General features: G+C 60.2%; 1 protein-coding gene across 3 annotated transcripts; it reads right to left on the bottom strand.

Moving 5' to 3' along the window:
• Positions 1-128: 128 nt before the first annotated feature.
• On the bottom strand, positions 129-20,421 carry ABCG4 (ATP binding cassette subfamily G member 4). 3 transcript variants are annotated; one of them, XM_075172926.1, is made up of 20 exons: positions 18,922-20,421; positions 18,453-18,673; positions 17,980-18,329; positions 17,622-17,825; positions 17,242-17,495; positions 16,122-16,187; positions 12,307-12,544; positions 9,686-9,803; positions 9,471-9,603; positions 9,170-9,220; positions 8,838-8,983; positions 8,379-8,502; positions 8,016-8,130; positions 7,575-7,714; positions 7,163-7,261; positions 6,798-6,966; positions 6,127-6,227; positions 5,773-5,931; positions 5,478-5,596; positions 129-5,366 (listed from the first exon to the last, which is right to left on the bottom strand). In XM_075172926.1, exons 5-20 carry the CDS (start codon positions 17,257-17,259, stop codon positions 5,141-5,143), a joined length of 2,022 nt encoding a protein of 673 aa, XP_075029027.1. In that variant the 5' UTR covers positions 17,260-17,495; positions 17,622-17,825; positions 17,980-18,329; positions 18,453-18,673; positions 18,922-20,421; the 3' UTR covers positions 129-5,140. The 3 variants fall into 3 exon arrangements, with proteins under 3 accessions (XP_075029027.1, XP_075029026.1, XP_075029028.1); XM_075172925.1 differs by lacking the exons at positions 17,242-17,495; positions 17,622-17,825; positions 17,980-18,329; positions 18,453-18,673; positions 18,922-20,421 and having other exon boundaries at positions 16,122-17,198; XM_075172927.1 differs by lacking the exons at positions 16,122-16,187; positions 17,242-17,495; positions 17,622-17,825; ... (1 more) ...; positions 18,453-18,673; positions 18,922-20,421 and adding an exon at positions 14,192-14,263.
• Between the last annotated feature and the right edge of the window lie 84 nt (positions 20,422-20,505).

The raw sequence follows: 20,505 nt of genomic DNA, 5'->3' as shown, positions 1-20,505 counted from the left end.
GTTGCCCCCCCAGCACCCACCTCCACAACCCGATGCAGGGACGCCTGTTGGTGTACCCAGGCACACACATCTTCCCTTGCATGCATGGCCACTCAGGGAGGGGAGGCATCCAGGCAGTACACTATAAATATAAGTTTTATTGATGTGTGAAATCCAACAAGTACAGCTGGCATCTCAGAAAGACTGAAATAAGCCGCAACATCTCCACCTGCTCAACAGCTCCTGGGGCCCTCCGGACACTGGTGAGCACCAGCAACAAGCTGTGACCTGGGCACCCTGTCCCTGCGGGGCACTTACCTGTGTGTGCGGCACAGCCCGGAGAGCCAGCAGGGTCCTGCCAGCAGCCCCACACTCCCCCCAGAGCCCAGGGGCTCACCTCTGTCCTGCCTGGTTCCTGCCAGGCGGCAGCTGTGGGCAGCGATGCCCTGGCCCCGCTTCATAGCCTCCCCCCAGCAAGGCAGAAGGACCCAGGAAAACAAAAGCCACACGCAGCTACCACAGCAGAGCTACAGCTGTGCAAGCAGACTCCCTTGGCTTTTGAGCCGTTATCTGCATTTTATTTTGGCAAACGGTCCCAGGAAAAAAGCAGGTCACCTCTGGTCATGTGGGAGCACGGGTTTCAACTGTTGCACCTTCTCTGCACAATCCACCCCTGGCCTGTATCACATGTGCAGCCCACTGTGCAACCTCCTCTGCACATGTGGACAAGGTGAAGGTTGGAAAACCACAGGGTCCAGCGTGGCAGGGACACACGAAGATATCCCAGGCAGCTGCAGGCTGCCCGTGGCACCAGGAGCTCCCATAGCAGAGGGACAGGACAAATGGTGTCCACACACAGTGAGAATGAAACACTGTTTTATTGCCTGATTTGAGAGAGGGGTGAAACCCCGGGAGAAGCCCCATCCCCTCCCTGCGCTAGCCCAGTCTCCCCTGCAGCAAACCCTAGCACCAGCCAGGTGATGATTCATTTGCTCTTCTTGTACGTGTGATAAAGGTGGCCTGGACATGCGTGGAGGTGAGACACCATACCCCTGCTTGCCTACCTGCATTCACAGCACGCATGGGTGAGAGGCAGTACCTGATACAACTGTGCCTGTGGGCTGAAGGAGCCAGGCTAAGGGGCTGAAGCAGTTTTAGATGGGTTGAGGTTCAACTGGTGCTCACAGGGAGCTGGAGCCACAGCCTGAACCACAGCCTCATGCATTCAAAGTGCATTGCAAGGGAAGGTAGGGGGCAGGAGGGGAGAGGAGGTGTGGGGGAAGAAGCCTGCTCTCCCCTCCGTCACACTCCTCATGATTATCCAGACAGTGGTGTGATTCCTGTAGCCAGAAGCACCCATGGTCCCGCTCACCTGCTCTGATAAAGTGTATCCTCGCTGCTGTGTGCCAGCCCAGCAGGTGGGTGCTCCCCACCCACTCAGGACAGGCAAGACCCAGCCTGGGCACCCCTGGCCCCACACCACAAAATGACCAGTGTTATTGCCAAGTCGTCCTGCCATAGCCCAGCTCGATGCCTATCTTGCCCTGAAGAGACCATCCCAGAGAGCTGCCTGCTAGCCAGCGGGCTGGAGCGGCCCCGCCTTGCTCCACTAAGGGATCCCCAGAGCAGGGCAGCTGCACCCCATCCCTCTGCTGTGCCAGGGCAGAGACAACCCCTCTTGCCCTGCTCCTACAGGGTAGGGGGCCACCTGAGCAGCGGAGGGGCAATAAACCCCAAGTGCTCAGCCCAGCCGTGCCAGCCTGTGGGGCTCAGTGCAAACGTGCTCAGTCCCTTTGCATTTCTCTGTGCCTTCCACCATCTCTGGGATTGTCCTTGCTGAGAGAGAAGGGGCAATGGATGGCCCCGTTCTGCCACCTCGGCTCAGTTCACTTCTTGGGCACTGTTTGCCCTTGGGCACAACCAAGGGTGCCTTTGCCTGGGGCAGGGCCTGCCAGACCCAGGCCCTCTGTGCCATGGGGTGCCCAGATCCCTCACTCATCACGGCCCTTTCATACCAACACATCCACTTGCCGGCTCCACTGGGAGTGCTGGTGCCCTTCTCTGGGGCACCTCAGACCTCCCGCTGCCCTGGCCCTGGGGATGAGGGGCGCCTGCCCCATAACCCCCACTCCTCAGTGCCCTTGTCCAGCTTGGGGACACAGCCATCCTCTATCTCCAGAGCTCACCCCGGCCCTCTGCCCCGCAATGGCCATGTACCTGGTCAGCCGGGACTCTGCAACCCGCACACTCACCGGCGCAGAACGCCCGGGCTGTGCTGAACTGTCCTGGAGATCCTGGGGGTGCTGCCAACTGCCCCGTCCTGGACAGGCTGGTCTGAGCAGCCACCTGTGAAGCTACCTGCCCTGGCAGTCTCCCTCCGGCCACACCGAGCTCGGGCAGCCTGTCCCATGGGGTTTCTCTGCAAGCAGAGGCTGGCCAGTGAAGGCTTCTGTTGCAGCATCCCTGTGCATGGGGGACATGGGCAGTGGCAGTCATGGGTGCCTGCTGGTAGCTCCCTCTGCTCCACATATGGGCCATCGCTAGTCCGTCTTGTCCTGGTCCTTCTGGGACTGGCGGTGGCACCGGCTGCCATGGCACGGTACCCAGGAGGTACCATGTGTTGGGTACAGACAGAAGCAGGACACAGCGCTGGGGACAGCAGTGCCTCCAGTGTGCAGGAAGCAGGACCCACTATGAGAGCCCCTACTGCCAGGGAGCGGGCAGGAGGCAGGAGCTGTGCAAAGCTGCACCACTGGCACCTCCTGCCAACTTGGTATCTATTCAAGGGGAAAACCCTCAGCCCAGCAGTGCACACCCCGCGCTGGGAAGGCTTAACTAGCCACAGCCCAGGAGCAGGACAGAAGTGGGGCACTGGTCCCATCAGCCCCACAGGCGGTGAGATGGAGACAGGTGACAGCCTATAGCTCCACCATCCCCCTGGCTCCCTGCCCATCCATCCACCTGGTGACAGAGCAGATGTGGGGACCATTCCCTATTCAACTGTGCCCCTGCAGCTGCAGTTGCAGCATCGTGCCCAGGAGACTGCAGCCCCCCAAGCTGGCATGGCTCCATTGCAGGGCATGGCATAGGGCTGGCAGTGAAGGAGGATCCAGGAGTGGAGGGGAATTTTCTGAGTGACAGCGATAAATCAGACAAGAGCCCCTGGGAAAAACCCCAATGCTCAGCATGGAAAGGACATCAGGGCATGTCCTGCTTCCAGACTCTCTGGGCAGGAGAGCCCCATGGCTACAAACTCCCTGCAGCAATGCTGTCCAGGCAGGGGAAACCCGACCTTGCTGAGTGCCCAGCATCAGTGCTGCCACACGTCTGCCATCCACCTGCAGGCCAGCCAGACCCTGCTGGGTGGAGCAGTCCCAACATGAGCCAGTAAAAGCAAAGAACAGTCTCAAGGATTTTGCTGAAATCTGGCATTTGCCCTGCAGTCCCCTGCTGCTCAGAGCGTGCCAGCAGCAGCATCTCACAGACTGCACTTGAACCAGGGCCCAGCATGCCAGGATGGGGCAGAGCTGCCTTCCCCATGTCCGTGCTCACTAAAAAGCAGCGGGTTCCCATGCGCGCAGGTGACTAGTGCAGCCCCGCGACACTAGTGCCAGCACACCCACAGAGACAGGCCTGTGCTATGTGGCTAAGCAGCATGCTGTGCTCCCAGCACAGCAGCATGTGCAGGTGCCCCACCAGCTCTGGTCTCAGGTCTGTTCCTTTGGAGAGCCAGAAAGGTGCCGAAATGCCTTCCCTCTGGCAAGGGGTGTGGAGAGGCAGGTGATTTTGGAGGAGCCACCAGAGACACTTGCCCAAAGGGACCTTTTCCTGATACCAGTCACAAAGCGCAAAGCCCTTCCCAGTGTCAGGGTTGCCCAATGCAAACAAACCACTCCAAGATCTCACCTGCTTTCCAGTTCTGGCACTGCTGCGACCCCCTTCTGCACAGTGTTACCCTGGGAGGTTTGCACTGTGATGAGGCCGGGCATCCCTGGGGCTGGCATCCACTCTTTGCATGGATGGTGCTGAGCAAGGCCTGTCCTCCCTCTTCTGCTGAGACAGTCACAGTTGTGCCAGGGGAAGAGGAGTGAGGAGTGAGACGGTGCAAGGGAAGGGCTCAGGACCAGTTCTTCTCCTGCAGTAGAGGCTCCACGATGGCATGGCTGAGCCCAGCCCTGCTTTTCAGCCACCTGGCACTGGCAGGGTATAGGAACCAAAATCCTCCCCACTCCATGCGGCACTTGAAGGGAACAGTCACTTCTCTCCATATTGGTTGATTTTACCCTTTTGGCTCAGACCCCAAAGACAACAGGGTCTGAATGTGAGACTCCCTAAGGTCTGAGAATACTGTCCCATTCCCACAGATCCTGCCACACCTCCAGGTTTGAAGATCCCATCTCTGAGGATGGCATCCGAGCAGAAGTCTGAGACAGAGTCCTAACTCTTTCCCTGCCTGCTGGCTCCCTCTCCCCTCCATGCAGACTGAGAAGCAGCGGGGTTTATAAAAAAAGAAAAAAAAAAAACAAAAAAAGAGGGGGGATTTATGCAGAAAGAAAAAGGGGATGCAGCAATTTCTGTGGCTATGACAACAGGAAACACTAAAGCCTTGTGCAACTTGGCCTATTGCATCTTTGGGCTCTCCTTAGCACTGACACACATGCTGCTGGCCAGGGCAAGCAATGGGTCTCTGTGCTGTGCTACCGATCCATGCTCTGCAGATGTCTCTTCCCAGCTTCAGCCTCAGGATCAGGCAGCCCCAGGGCGCCGCTCCCCTCCTGCCTGGAGCAGCCAGCTCCTCTCGGCCTTGCTCAGCAGACAGCCGCCTCTGTAGGAGTCTCCGGTGTCCCAATGTGTTTGGCTGAGAAGGGCAGGGCTGGGCAGGGGCAACAAAAGGGGATCCAAGCTCCATGGGGTTCGGCAGTCCTGGGGGAGAGGGTGGCACATGCCAGGGCTGTACAAAACTTTTGCAATGAAGAGTGTATGGAAAGGTTAAAACAGTTCCGAGATGTCTCAAAACCCTTCTCGACTGAGCAAGGCCTGGCTGGCACCTACCAACACTTCCGCCGTGGTCCGTGACCTGCTAGGAGCACTGTGTCCACCTGCAGAACTGTCTCTCACAGCAGGCCAGGCCCGGGAACAGCACCAGTGCCCTGCGGCCCCTTTATCTCTCTGACTTGACTTTGTACCTGAGGACCAGGTAAGCCAGGAGCCGCAGGATGACGAAAAAGATACCGAGGATGAGGAAGTCCAGGTAGAGCTTGGCCTCCTCCACATCCAGCTCCTGCAGGATCTTGACGGGTTTTTGGAAAGGGCAGAAGTCCTCGAGGCACTCCAGGTCCTCGCGCTCCATGGCATAGATGGTGAGAATTACGCCCTCGAAGCCATACCTAAGGCAGAGCACACCACGAGAGTCACTGTGTGCCCCAGTCAGCGCCATTCTCTCCCCAGCCCATGGGAGCCCAGGGCAGGGAGCTCGGGGCCAGAGCGCGGGGTCCCACCTGACATAGGAGACGTAGGAACTCCACTGCAGGTAGGTGGGGATGGTCTTGAAGCTGACAAAGAAGCCCGAGAAGAGCAGGACAGGGATGGCCGTGACGGGTCCCACAAAGGTGGCCACCTGGGGAGCAGAGACCACTGGGTGTCATGTCTCTGTCCCTGTCCCTGGGCGTACCGCCTGTGGCGCTCACATGCCCGCCTATGGGCAACACTTCCCTCCACCCCTCCTTGTCATGGGACCCCCTGCAACTCTCCCCCCGTCTCCACATAACATGCAAAGCCAGGGCCCCATCTGACCTGTAGGGAAGTGGAAGCAGCTCCGATGAGAAGCCCGAGGGACTGGGCCACCAGGGCCGTGGCAGTGGCCAGGGCAGAGAAGAGGAGGAAGCGCGTGGCTTCAGGTGGCTGGCCCGTCATCCAGTACACGATGCTGCAGTATGCAATGGGGCAGATCACCTGGAGAGGGGCAAGCAAAGAGACCGCTCTGCTGGACCCATGGCCATCCTCACCCCACAGACCCTCCCTGGGGGATCAAGTGCCACAGGGACACCTCAAAGGCCAGCCTGGGGTATTGGGGTAGCCGGGCAATTGGCTGTGCCAAGGAAGACACATCAGCACTGGGGCCACGCTTTAGTCCAGCCGAAAGCTCACCTGGAAGGGCACATCTGCCATGGTCTTTGCCAGATAATAGGCTTTCAGGCTGTACCAGTAGTTCAAGTGCTCTCGCAGGAATACTGACATCTCCTGGGGGACTGCATGGAAACAAGGAGTTAGCAGCCAGCAGTGCCCTGGCCTGGGCTGCTCCAGGTCCCACTCCCACCTGCCCTGGTGCAGGCAGATCTGATGGTGCCCCAGCACAGAGCACCAGGCAGCCTTCTGCCTGCGCGACAAGCAGGTGCTCAAATCTTCACCAGGGAAAAAAGTCAGTGACCGATGTGGGAACTTTCTGCATGGAAGAGTCAGCTTGGCTGGGGGTTTTTAGGCAAACTTCTTGAGGAAGTGAAAGAGAGGTGAAACAGCTGAAAATGCAGCTTTACAGACATTTTCTTAACAAAAAAAAATTCCAGCATTCTGCTTTGAGCCAGTAAGTACATTATAGCCAAACATTAAATAAAAGGCAAACCTGCAATATACCCAAACAGTTTTCCCCCTCTTCTTTGTTTGAGTGTTTTCCTCTCCTCTCTTATTTCCCTTCTTTTGTCCAATTCATCTGGCTCCACCATACACCACCCAGCAGACACACTCCCACACAGCTGGAGCACCCCCCTCTGCCCCCAGGGTTGGGAGCAGTGAATGGGTGTTGGGGAGAAGGAGCTCCTTACAGGTGAGGATGGTGGGCATCAGCGCGGCAAACATGAGGAAGAGCATGGAGAAGAAGAGAAAGCCAGTGTTGTTGAAGACTTTGCCCGCGTCGTTGCCAATGTGCAGGTAGAGCAGCCCAATCAGCACCCCAATGCAGATGTGGGACATGAACCGCAGGTGGGTCAGCACCTGCAGGTAGAGAGGGTACAGGGGCTCAGTGAGGCAGGGCCACGTCCCATGAGCATCTCAGGGGAGCAGAGGACGGCCGGCCTGCTCCTCAAGGGTGAGCCTCGCTCCATCCCCCATTCAACTTCTGTCTCTGCCTGCCCCCAGTAACAAACAGGCCCCATCTCCTCAGCCCTGGCCCAGCCTCCCCTGCCCTCACCGTGTCCCTTAGGATGCAGATAAAGGTTCTCTTGAAGAGGATGCAGAACTGGGTTGAAGTGCTGGTGGCAAATGTGTGGCTCTCGATGTGGTCCACGTCCTGCAAGACCAGGGACATGGGTCAAGTTCACAGCACAGGCTCCCTACTAAGACGGCACCCAAATGCTCTCAGGGTGCCCCTTGTGAGCACCCCTGGTGAGAACAGGCACTGCAGCTGCAAGCACAGAGCTGTTGCTCAAGACAAGCGGAGGCTGCCTGAACACCTCCACGCTCCCCAACATGTCCAAGGGGCTCTAAGCATCACAGGATATCCATGCACTGTGGGACAGGGGGGACTGAGGTGTCCCCTGGGTGGGCACCCTTTTACCTGCCACTCCCCATCACCGCAGCAGGCTCTTCTCATCCCCACTCACCGTCACACAGTGTGCCGGGCATGATGGATCTGCCTTGTCAGGGCTGCTCTTCTTCTCGGCCATGGTGCACATGCCATTCTGGACGGCGCGGAACAGGACAGGGTTGAGGTCCCCGTACTCTCCTGAGGCCACCTCAATAACTGTGGAGGAGGACAGGACCCCTGAGAGGCGCTGCGCCAGCCCTCGCCACCACTTGGCTCAGCCTGCCCAGACCATGACCCCGTGGGGCAGGGCGATGGGAGCCCAGCACAACCTCCACCCCACGATGCTGCACCACACGGCAGCACTGCCCAGCCAGCACCTAATGGGAAGGGCATGGGCGGCCCTGCTCCCTGGGCAACCCGGGGGAATGCTGGGCAGCCCCTAGCGCTTGGGCACTGGGTCTGGACCTTTCCACCCTCTGCTCCTCACCACAGCCCCAGCTGGGGCAGGGGCACTCACTGAAGTCAGCAGGGTTGTGGTATGTGGGGCAGTGGAGGCCAAGACCCTTCAGGTAGGGGATGAGGTTGGTCACGATGCCTTTGAAGATGCACTGGCCCTGGCTCAGGATGTACAGCTGCAAGAAAAAGCCAGGATATGGCAGGCGCAGAGCAGCCAAGAGCGCTGTCGCCTGCTCCTACCCACCTCCCATGTCCTAGGGTGACACAGGGCACCCTTGCCAGACCCCAGTCATCAGGGCTGTGTGCCATACAAGCCCCAGATCAAATGCCTGCAGCCCACCCCTCCCATGGCCTCTCTCCTGGGTCTTGGGGCCAGAGGGACCCTGCACCCCTGAAGAGTCCTGTGTCCTAGCCCAGCCCAAACCTTGTCGAACATCTCAAAGAGCTTGGCGCTGGGCTGGTGGATGGTGCAGATGATGGTGCGCCCACCCTGAGCCAGGGATCGCATCAGGGAAACCACCTGGAAGCAGGATGCACTGTCCAGACCGCTGTGGCCACGCAGGATGGGGTGGAGAAGAAAGAGACAGCAGAGAGAGAAGGGGAGGGTTGAGAGGGGGGGAAGCACATCCTGAAGATGCCCCCACTTGCCTCCCCTTGCGGGCACCCTCCTCACAGGTCGATGGAGAAGAGCATCCCTTTGCAGCCCCAGCCCTTCCATGCCCCAGACCTCCCTCTTCGAGCTCTGGTGGGCACAGTCACATCCCACCCTCAGGTCTCGCGGGCCTGCTGTGCTCCAGAGGGTGCCGGCCACCCCGGTGTCCCCCAGCAGGGGAAGCCCAACTGGGCAAGCAGTGCCAGGGAGCCCTGGCCCCTGCAGCCTCACCTCGTAGGCTCATCGAAGAACATGACCGGAGGGTTGTTCACCAGCTCCAGGGCGATGGCCAGGCGCTTGCGCTGGCCCCCCGACAGCGAGATGGTGCGGGTGTAGGAGCACTCCAGCAGCCCCAGGGCTGTCAGGATCTCGTTCACCTGTGAGATAGCCTCATTCACCATGGGCTCCCATGGACCCTCACCCCATCCCTGACACCTCCCTTCAGACCTCCATCACTGGGAGCCCCCTCGGCATCCTTTGGTCCCCTCAGGGCCCACCCTTCCCTACTGTCCCTGTCTTGGGGAGAGATAAGGGGGCCTGAGCCCACCTTCCTTTGCACTTACCAGCTCCTTCTTTACCTCCTGCTTCTCACTCAGCTTCAGGTTAGCAGAGACCTGCAGGGAGAGGATGGGCAGGGAGACACACTGTCAGGTGTAGGGAAGAGAACTGGCTGCACCGTGGCGCTGCCCCTGCCCGGCCGAGGGCTGGGAGCAGTGGCTCAGGATGAAGAAAGCAAGAACAGCAGGATTTTGTTCTCAGAGCCCTTGGAAATGCCTGATATCAGTGTGGGATCAGTGCCCCAGGACACAGTCCACAAGATGCCCTACAGAGCCCAGCAGGCTGCCTGGCTCCTGCATCGCTCACCATCATAGCCTCCAGGACGGTGAGGTGTGGCAGGAGCATGTCATCCTGCATGATGTAGCAGGACATCTTGCGGAAGGTACGCAGGTCCCGTAGCCGGCCATTCACCAGGATCTGGCCCTTCATGCCGGTCTCTCTGCAGGAAAGAGGCGTGGGGGGATGTAGCACAGGACCCCAGCCCTGCATCCCCAGACCCGCTGGCTTCTCCCCAGCCTCACCTGTAGCCAGCCAGGATGTTCATGAGGGTGGACTTCCCGGCACCCGAGGGCCCCATGATCCCAATGAGCTCCCGTTGGCAGAACTTCCCTGACAGGCATTTGAGGAGAGTCTTGTATCCTGGAGGAAGAGCAGCATGGGTTTGGCTTTCAAGAGCAGCAGTGCTATAGGGACCACGATGCCATCCCAGCACCTGGGCGACCTCAGGACCTCCATGCATAGTGCCAGGGGCTGCATGTGCCTGGAGACTGTCTCTATCAGCATCACCAGGGCTATAGCCACAGCAGCTGTCATTTCCAGAATGGAAATGGACCTAACCCTGGTCCTTGGCTGGCCCCACCGATTTCCAGTGCCGAAAAGGCACATGCCCTGGATCACGGCAAAGATCATGGAAATCCCTGGGTCAGGACACCTAGCTGTTGAGGAAGATCACCAGGCTGTGACATTGGTCCTGGGCATGTTGTCAGATCCCAGTCCCTAGGGCCAGTGAAGAGGGGCAGCAAGAAGCAGGGTAGCATGGGGCAGGCAGAGTCCCCAAGCCCGTTGGATATCCGGCTGTTGCCTTCATTGGCATTCATGCTGTGATACCTGACAGCAGCCACTGCTAATCAGACCTGGAATTATCTCTGCTTTAAACGCAGCTGATTAGCATTTTCTGGCAGAAGGAACACAATGTGTGGGGAGCAGGGAACAGGTACAGCCTCAGGCTCTCAGGAGCTGCCCCCAAAACACAGCCCTGGCAGGAAAGCAATGGTATACAGGATGCTAGAACCGTGCTGAACCATAGACCAGGTCTGAGCATCTCCCTGCTAGAAATATGCCCCACATGTGCCTTGTGGTGGCAACTGGTGTTGGGCGAAGGCAACACGTCCATCCCCTGCCCACTGGCTGGGGCAAGCCTCCGGGCCAGACCAGCTCACGGTCCTAGTAACACATTACGGGGACAGCCCCTCTGGCTTGTCCGTCCCCAGGACAGGGGGTCCGGCACTGCAAGCTCCCGGTTCCTCCTCTGCACCCCTCAGAGTCAGGTGCCCTGCATCCAGGAGCAGGCCCTGCTGGCAGAGGGGCAGCGAGGGCTGGGAGGGGGGAGGGTAGGGGGCTGTGCATGACAACAGCAGAGCGAGCATGCCCAGCAGTCCCCCCGGCGCATTCCGGCACCACGCACACAGCTCTGGCACCACGCATGCTGCTCACGTCGGCGCCACTGCAGCTTGCGCAGCGGTTACTTGCGTTCATTGACTGCCAGTAACCTCCTGCTTCAGCAGAGCAGGGTGGCCCGGCTGGATCCTGGGGGTTGCAGTCAAAGGCACCAGGAGCTCCCCACCAGCTCCTCCACCTGCCCCTGGACTGGGGGAGAGGAGAGTCCCTTCCACGGCCACCCCGGGATCCCAGCACCCCTTGGCATGCTCCTCTCCGGTCCAGCTGCCCGAGCCTTTCCCGCTCCCTCCCTGCACGGCACTGGCCCACTGGTAAGCAGCTGGTCCCCAGGACTCCTAGGTGCTACAGCACACTCTGCCCTGGGGAACCCATGGTTGTACCATGGCTCCTCCTGGGATGCCTCCTCAGCATCCCAGACAGACAGGAAGACGTCATCCTGGGGATTGTCAGGGCCGGTCCCACTGTCTTTCAGTGCCTCAGTTTCCCTAGCTGCAGAACCTGGCTGGGGACAGGGTCAGAGGCCTCCTCTGGTGCTCCTGGCTGGCAGGGTACCCCACTGAGCAGCCCTGTACCCTCGGTCTGCTCACCCCAGGCCCCTGCTCATCCCTGCCTGCCTTTAGCTTCTGCAGATCAGCTTCCCCTCCATCTCATGGGGCTGCCTGATTGGCATCCCATTAACTGAGAAAGCTAATTAAAGCAGACTACCACCCACCAGCCGCCATCTGCCTCCCCTCTCCCCTCCGTGAGCTCTCGGCCAGAGTCGCACACAGGAAAGGGGACCATGGCCTCAACTGCACAGGGAGCCACTGCAGAGGAAATCTGCAAATCACACATATTCTCCTTGCCAGGCTCTGCATTGGGGCACCCCTTGGGGTCTCCTGCTATCAGCACGTCACACACAGCCATCATACTCCAAACCACAGTGCTGGGGAAACTAATCCATCCTGGCTGCCCCTGAACTAGGAAAACTGCCCCATCTCCCCCAGACAGCCCTGGCCAGAGGCTCCCTTGGAATGCGATCTGCTTTCCTTTGGCATTGCACAGCAGAGGCACGCAGCAACTGCTGCGGGACACGAGCCTGCCCTCCACCCATGGGCGCCCAGCAAGGACAGCCAGCCACAGCACCTGGCACTCAGGCAGACCACGGGGCCAGACAGCCTGACCACCCACTGCTGCAGGGGACAGCAGGGTGAGCGCAGGGCAAGTGGCTCCAGCATCTCCTGCTGTGGCTCCCTGTGTGCAGCCCTGCTGCCACGCACTGAGGCAACCTCCTGCCAGCAGGCAGAGAGCTGAAGCACTCTGTGCTTGCAGAGGCTGCCTGGAGCAGGAATTGGCAGAGAAGCGATGAATCCAGCACAGATGGAGATGCTGGGGACTTGGGTGAGATCAAGAAATACAGAACAGGAGAGGGGTGCAATAGCCTGCAAGTCCCCTCCCCTGCTCTTCCCCAGCTGGCAGCTCCTACCTCTCTTCCTCCACCAGGAGCCTTCACGGACAGAGTAGGACAGGTCAATGAACTCAATATTGACAGCCGAGCGCTTCGGGAGGTGGGAAAACCTCTGGGCCTCTGTGATGTGGTTCTCTACCTTCTTCAAATGGGTGGTGAGGAGTGGGGCATCTGGGGGGCTGGCATGGCACACCGTGTCCTCCAGGGCAATAGAGACACACGCGGGATCCATACCCTTCTCTGCCATCCTGCCGCTCTGTAGGAAACACACAGGGATCAACTCACAATGGGCCCCTCTCTCAGGGCCAGGGACTGCAGGCGCCGGAGACTAGCCCACAGCAAGTCCTTTCACACCCTTTCCTGCTGGCTCCAGGCCTCATTACCTGCCTCTGCCCTGTGATACACTGCCCAGCTATGGTGTGGCACCCACAGCAGGATGGAAGGATAGACCTGGCCAGGACAGCTGAGCCGGCACCAAGGGGCTCACGGCAAGGAGCAGCTGATCAGCTCCATAGTCAATAATTCATGCACCTCTTGCTGCTGGGTCCAGCTTTGGCAGCAGACCTGGCAGGCTGTTCAGTTCCCCCAGCCCCACTGCTGCTGGGCTCCCTGCCCTGCTCCTGTCCACCATGGTGGGCGCAGGATGGGAGGTGGGAGAGCTGATGTTCTGCCCTCATGGGGGACACCCAGCTGTGCCTAGATGTCCCTAAGGGCTCACCAGGAATTACCCCTGTCTGGCCTGGCCAGGGCTCGGGGGACTTAGGTATGGGATGCCAAGCAAGCAGATTGGTCCAGCCAGTTCCTCGGACAAAGCATACCATGCCTCACTCAGGCTCCTGGGGCAGAGCAGTGCTGGCTAGATTAGACCCTCAGCTGGTTCCTGGGGTCCCCATGGGACAGACTTAATAGAACAGGGAGGGGACCCTGCTAGTGCCAGTCCTTCTCTGCCTCCCTTGGCTCATTTCACCTTCCTGGCTCTTACCAGCACAGCCTCAGAGACCAGGCCAGTACTTAAATGGGACCATTGCATGATGCTAATGTACACACCTGCCCAAACTCTCTCCTGCTGGGCAGCGTCTTCTGCCTGCAGTCCTCCCCATGCAGCTCGGCCAAGGTCCCTGCGTCCCCGCTTGGCTTCAGGACTCTGCGGTGCTGGGGGGGATGTTGAGCCAAGCAGGGTGGGGAGTGTGCTAACCCCAGGTCCCACTGCAGCACCACAGAGTGGGAGTGGGTTGGGGATCCCCACGGCACCAGCAAAAGGAGCCTGAGCAGGCTAGGCCCAGCACCCATCTCGCCTCCAAGGCTAGAGTCCTAATGCTTTGCTAACCTACATTTTGCTGAGGCGCAGGCTGCAGGCAGCGCCTTGCTACAGCTGCAATGCACACACGCAATCCCCTGAAAGGGGAAGCCGGCTCCGCGAGGAGCTGCACCGAGATCCTCCCAGCCCTCTCCCCGTTGCAGACAGATCCCTTTCAGGGCTGGAAGAAAGCCAGGCTCAGCCCTGGGGAAGAAGAGGTGGGAACGCGGGCTGCGGGATCCCAGCACTCAGATCCCCCTCTCAGCAGCCGCCAGGTCCGGGACACGCTTGGCACAGCGGCTCCGCCGCGGCAGGCAGCCCCAGGGTGCGGGCCAGCGGGAACGGGGGACTCGGGGGGGCTCCAGGCACAAAGCGCCCTCGGGCTCTCCTTGCCTCCTTCGGCTGGGCGTTACAAGGAGCGCTAAATCCCGCAAGCCGCTCTCCACGGCTTAGCCCATCCCCGAGGCGAGGGGTGGGGAAGGACGTTCTTCCCTCATCCCGGCTGCCCGCCTGCCCCTCCATCCCCAGCCGCCCCCAGCCCCCCACCGCCCCCGCAGCCCGCCCGGCCCCCGCCCCGGGCAGGGGATGGGGCTCTCGCAGGCTTACCTGGCAGGCTGCGGGCGCGGCAGCTCCTCTCCCCGCCGGCAGCGGCTGTGCCCCACCGCCGCTCTGCGCCCCGCGCCGGCCGTGCCTCCTCCGCAGCGCCCTCCGCGTCTCCCTCCTCCGCAGACAAAGGGGCGATGCCCGCGGCGGGGACTGGGGGACGGCGCCGGGCGCCCTGGCCGGGGAGGAAGCTGCTCGGCGGCCGCCAGCCGGTCCTCAGCGCCGGGACCCAGGCTGCTCGCTGCCCCCGCGGGTCCCCAGCCGGGGTCTCCTCCCCATCCCTCCGCCGGGCTGGGCTGGGCAGGGCAGCGGGCTGGGCTGGGCAGCGGGCTGGGCTGGGCTGGGCTGGGCGGGCAGGGCGGGCGGGGGGCTCTCCGCCCCCAGCCCAGCAGTAGCTAGCAGCCCCCCGGGCCCAGATGCCCAGCGGTGCCCCTCTCCGCCAGCTTTGTCCCTGCTGCTGCTGCCTGTCGGGGCGGCAGGTTGGGCTGCCCAGGCAGGCAGCGAAAAATCCTCTTAAAGGGACAGGCCCTATTTCCTCTCCCCGCAAGCCAGAAGGCCCCGAGCATCCCCAGCGCTCAAGCCTGGGGTTTGTCACCCCTGTCTCCGCAGCCCCCCAGCACCCCTCCCCACTGCCTGCTGCTGTTCACATATGGGGCAGAGCCCACCGCAGCTCCCTGCGTTGACACCTCAGCCCAAAACCCCCGGGGCCCACCACCCCCTTAGTGCGCTCCTGCCTGGGGTGCTCCTGGGCCCCGCACTGGGCCCCTGCACTGACCTGGGGCAGGGGCCACACGACCGCGCAGCCACCCCAATGGGGGCACAACCTAGGTGAAACTTGGGCTGCAATGCGAAGGACTGCCTGGGAAGCCCACACCAGGCATCAAGAGCCAGGGCTGGTGGGGTTACAGCTGGCTGCAAAGGGCCTTGATAGGAGGGTGCCCCCCCCTTCAGGGCTTTGCGCCCAGCGCACACTCCTCTCCACAGCTCATCATGGGGGACCTGCCAGCCCCGCGTACCTCCACCCGCCGCAGCGCCACGCCTGGCTCCATCCTCGCTGTTACTCACACCTCTCACCCACCACAGCACTTAAACATGAAAGACATATGGAAATGAGTGGCACTAACAAGAGTATTAATTAAAAAAACATCTCTTGAGCCAAGGAAAGCTTTTCCCTCCCTCTGTCCAGCCTTGGGCTGGGACAGAGCTTAGGGAAGTGATTTGGCTCCTTGACGGAGCAGGATACAGCCAGAGGAGAGACTGTGGGGCAGGGCAGCCTACAGGCTGGGCAGGGGGAGGGCACAAGGAGGTGGTCATGGAGCCAGCTCCATATGGAGGTCTTAAGTCATCTCCTCATGGAGCAAAAGGCACACCAGACCCATCCAGTTTGCTCTGCTTTCAGCACACTGAGTCCCATCCCCAGGGCACTCACCATTAGCAGGTCTCAGCCCAGGCCCCCTCTGCACAGCATGAAACAGCCCTGCTTCCCTGCAGCTGAGCACTAGCAGGGTCTGGGAGTAAAACCCCTTGATGCTAAAGTCCCTTCCTTCTCAACTGCTCGAGGCTGGGCCAGGAGCTCCTGAGACCAAGCTGGTGGCCATACAGCAACCAGCAGCTGCTGCAGCATCCTCCTGTGGAGTTGTTTCAAGGTTGAAGGCCAGCAGGCATGGGAGTCCAGTGCCCAGAAGGGCTTGGTAGCCAGTGCCATGGGCACATTCAGCATCCATCTGGTCCCCAGCTAGGACCTTCCTACAGTGGCCTTGACCATAGCTGTGTCCCTATGGTGGCTTGCATGTCCAGGACAGTATCAGTGACAGAGGGAGCCTGTCCTGGCTCTGTCATGTATGTCCAAGGTTCCTGGGACAAAGCAGGCAGCAGAATCTCTTTGCATAACTGGAAAACCTGTGTGATTTCCTGTAAATGTATTTTTAATTACCTGCTGCTGGTCCTCCAGCTCCCCTGGCAATCCCATCACACGTGCTCCAGACCACCTTCTCCTTCCCTGGGGGAATAAAAATTCTGGCTTTTCCATTCCTGCTTCAGAGGGAGCCAGGGCGGTCCCCAAGGAGCACAAGGCTGTTCCCGGCTGGAGCCAGGTACAAGCGTCAGCAGGGTTGCAACCCACTGAGGATTGCCCTAGTGAGAAGTGAAGGGCCAGTGGGGAGAACAAAGAGTTTAGGGAAGGGAGCCTGGTCAGAAACCCACTCCTGAGAACAGAGGTGGCATAGCACAGGGTTACAGCAGTGCCCATGATGGCTGCTCCTGCCAAGGGCCACATTAATAGCAGCTGTGCACAGGCTAATGGGCCCCATGGTAGGCAGTGAGAGCTCACAGCCCCAGCTCCCTGCTCAAGTGCCTGGAAGGAGTCATTGTGGGCCCACACCCCCGGTCTTTTTCTCCAGCTACAGGATCAGAGAGGGCCCTGCTGTGCTCAGGGTAGCCCCCTTATATCTCCTTACTCATCTTGGCTGCAGGGCATTGGCTACCATGTCTCTTTATGGCCCCAAGCAGCTGGGAGAGAAGTCCCTGGGGAAAGGGACTCTCAGGGCAAGACTGTAGACCCTGGAAGGAGCATGCCCTGTAGCCAGTGTGTGGATCAGGCCATGGGAAAGACTTTGTACCTGGAAACTGAGACCCTCCCCCACACAGTTAGCTGTCCTGGCCCCAATGCCCCCAGGGAGATTGTAGGGCAGTTTGTTCCACTGTAACACTTGATTCCTCAGCAATGAGTGCTGCAACCCTGGCCAGGCTGCTCTGCCCTCCAAGCTCTGCCCTGCAAGTTCTGCTGGTGGCATGGGGATAGCGGGCAGGTCTGCCTGATGGCTGCAGTAAGCACATAGGGCAGATCTACCTCTCAGCCCAGGGCCCATGTGCAGGAAATACCTGGGAGGGAGGAATCACAACCTGCAGCACAGATGGGATACTTCTGCAACAGGCACAGGCACACATGCCACCTCCCCTCTAAAAGGGGATATGAGCCTCCTCTAGGAAGCAGCTGGGCAAACGGAGGCCGAGACACCAACATCCCCAAGCCCAGCTGCAGGAAACACATGCACCTGCTGCTCACAGAGCATCCCCTGCTGCTGGAGAGTCACGGGATGGGGCCAGGCAGGAAGGCAGCCCGGTGAGAGAGCAAGTCCAGAATGTGTCCTCTCCTCGCAGGTGACAGCCTTGGGATGGACGGAGCTTATGGAAGGAGTGCAGCGATGGAGACATGTGGTGAAGGGAAGCAGACATCCAGGGTGGAAGCCTCCCTTGGCGTGGGGCCAGCGGCCACAGCCCTGGATGGCCCAGCTCTACCCAGAGGAAGCTGTAAATAGAGCAAGAGCAGCAGATTTTGAGCTCTTTGGCAGCCCCCAGCTCTCAATACCAACCCTTCCCACGAAACAGTGAGACAGGCCCTTATCAGTAGTGAGCAGCCGCTACTGGAACTCACCGCACGGAACGTGGCAGTCACACTCACAGATGTCACAGCGCAGGAACCAGCGGGCCCAGCCCGAGTGCTTGGTGACACAGGCTGAGATCTTGATGCAGCCATGGTTGAGAAAGGCTCCCAGGTGGGCCTGGGTGCCGCAGGATGAGGAGCACCTCCCGGTAATGTCCCGCTCACTGATCTCAATCCGACCTCGCAGGCAGATCCCTGCAAAAGCAGAGCCAGAGCACGTCACAAGGTGCCCACCAGCCCTACAGCCCTCCTGCAGCAGGCTGGGGGAAAAGAGGGATCACAGTCATGCCTGCACCCCATGCAGGCAGAGTACCCCCTTGGGCTCAGCGTGACACCCAGCAGTACTCACGGAGGCAGGTGGGCTTGGGGGTCCAGTGGCCGTCGGACTGGCAGGCGCTGGCTGGGTCCCCCAGCAGCAGGAACCCAGGCCGGCAGCTGTACCGCACCACCGAGCCAACCCACCAGTCGTTGCCGTACACCACCGAGTTGAAGTCCGCTTCGGGTCGCCCGCAGTTTACTGGGGACAGGGAGGTTCCCGTGGGCAGCACGGGGCTAGCACCCTGTGCAGCCTGCTCGGCAGAACAGCAGCCCAGGAGATGCACCCGGACAAAGTTGCAGGTCCTGGGCAAGGACCGGGGTGCTGGGCAGGCTCTGCAGGTGCCCCAGGCTGTGTCCCTTTGTGGCCCAAGGACTTGGCTGCTGGAGAAACTCCACAGACGTGTGTGTGTGTCACAAAACCTGCCCTTCCCAGGCTGGCTGAGCCAAGCCCTGCAGCCATCCCCAGGCCCCCCCGCCCCCCCCGTCTCCCCCCTCTGGCTGTACCTCGGCAGAAGGACTTGTAGCCCAGCCAGCAGCAGCTACCATTCCCGCACTGGCTCCTCTTCAGTTCCTTGTGCTTCCCCTTGCAGCCCCCCAAGCAGATGGGCGCTGTGCCAGACCAGTAAGTATCCAGGTCTCCTGGTGCCGCAGAGAGCAAGGCAGAGCAGGGCTGGAGCAGGGGGCCAAGGACCACCCTTCCCGCCAGCTCCCCAGCCCTCAGAGACCTGCAGGGAGGTGGTACAAGCCCCGTGAAGGCTCACCTCATCCCACCCCCCAACCCCTGCTGTGGTGAGGAATGCATCCACTTGCGGCCCCCAGCTCTTCTGCAAGCCAGCTCCCGCTTCCCCTGTGCCAAGCCTCGGCACAGGGATGTGACAAAGGTCTTGCTCCCTGCTGGGGAAGACCAGTCCAGCCAGGTGCCAGCAGCTCTGGGGCACCCTGTAAGCCCCTCTTCCCCCAAACACCCTGTTACCTTCTGGGTCCTCGCAGGAGACCAGCATGGCCAGCACGGCAAGGAAGAGGAGGCCCAGTCCCATAGCGCACACTCTGCCCTCCTCCCCTTGCCCCTCAAATCAAAGGCCCTCTCTCTGCTTGCCCAGGAGAAAGTGAACTTGGTTTCCATACACACAGGACAGGGGATGCTGTAGGACATGGGGGAAGGGAGGAGACATTCCCTTTAATGCCAATCCTCTCCCCAGCAGATAATCTCTGGCAGATTACCTTCCCTGGACCCAGTGTTTAAAGGGACAACTCCTCCCAGCCACCAAAGTCTCGCCTCCACTCCCAACACCTAGCACTCCTGTAGTGCGGGAGCACTGTGGTCCAAGATAATGCAGGCGCAGCTGTGGCTTTGGCAGCAGAGCCCCAAGGCCTGTGTGTTGGAAAGAGGGCCAAGCTAAAGTGCTGCGAATGCAAACCTGGCAGGAGGCCCTTCTCTCGAAGGTATCCTCGGCCCAGCTCTGCCAAGTACCAGGGAGCAAGGGCCAGGCAGGGGTGTAGAAGGCTGGGCAAGGCCTGGCCACATGGCATGCTGGTAGCCCAGGGATACTCTCCCCAGAGCTAGCAGCATCCTCCTGCAGTGCATGCTGTCAGGGCTGCTGGGACAGCCAGCTGCCTCCCACTCTGCCTCACCCCAAGCGCAAGGTGCCCAGCGCATGGCCCCAGCTGCGTTTCACTGGCCCACGGGAGGCACTCTGTGTGCACGCCCCTGGAAAGAGCAGTTTTGGGGCGCAGGTGTGCACGTTGCCCTTCACACATGGATCCAGCCCCAGGAAACCTTCCCACACAGCCTGCAGCAGGCAGCTCTGCCCACTTCATCCCTGCTCCTCACACAGCCTCTGTGTACGGCAACTGCAGAGCATGCTGCCCCTCACCCAGGGCACAGGCCTAAGGAGCTGCTCTCATCACCCCATCCCAAGGGCAGAGCCACAGCTCACACCCACAGTGTTTGTAATTAGAAAGTGAGCAGATGGCCAAGGGTTTAGCATAAGTGATTTCCTCCATTAACCTGGAATTCCAACAGCTTTTGCTGAACTGCTTGAGAAAGGAAGCAAGGCGAAAAAATCAGTCCCCAGCCCAGAAGATCAGCAGGGCACCTCCCTACCTCTGTCTGGACACATCACCTCCACACACAGGGTGATGAGGGCCCGAGAGTCACTCCAGGGACACCAGCTTCCCTGTCCTCATCCAAATCACTCGACAAAGGGCAAGCTGGCTCTGCTCACAAGCCCAGGCTAATCTCTATATTCAAAAAATGACATTGCAGGCAGGTGACATTCACGCCCTGAAGGAGGCAGCGAAAATCAAACCCACATCAGGACAGCAGGGAACAAGAGTGCCAGAGCTAAACCTGGCCTTCCAGTGCTACCTCTGGGGACATGGAAAACACACTCTCCAAGGCAGCCGTCAGCTGTACCAAGCAACAGCACGTAGGACATTTCAAGAGATCGTGGCAGCTCTTCAGTGCCCACTCCCATGCTGCAGGCTCTAGGCAACTCAGTCTCACCCTCTCACAACATGCCACAGCTGGCAAAGATGGGGCTGAAACAGACACCAG

Source organism: Calonectris borealis, chromosome 24 (genome assembly GCF_964195595.1).
Source record: "Calonectris borealis chromosome 24, bCalBor7.hap1.2, whole genome shotgun sequence".
Taxonomy (NCBI): domain Eukaryota; kingdom Metazoa; phylum Chordata; class Aves; order Procellariiformes; family Procellariidae; genus Calonectris; species Calonectris borealis.
Note: the sequence above shows the minus strand (reverse complement) of the source record. Positions and strands in the feature narration are given on the sequence as shown.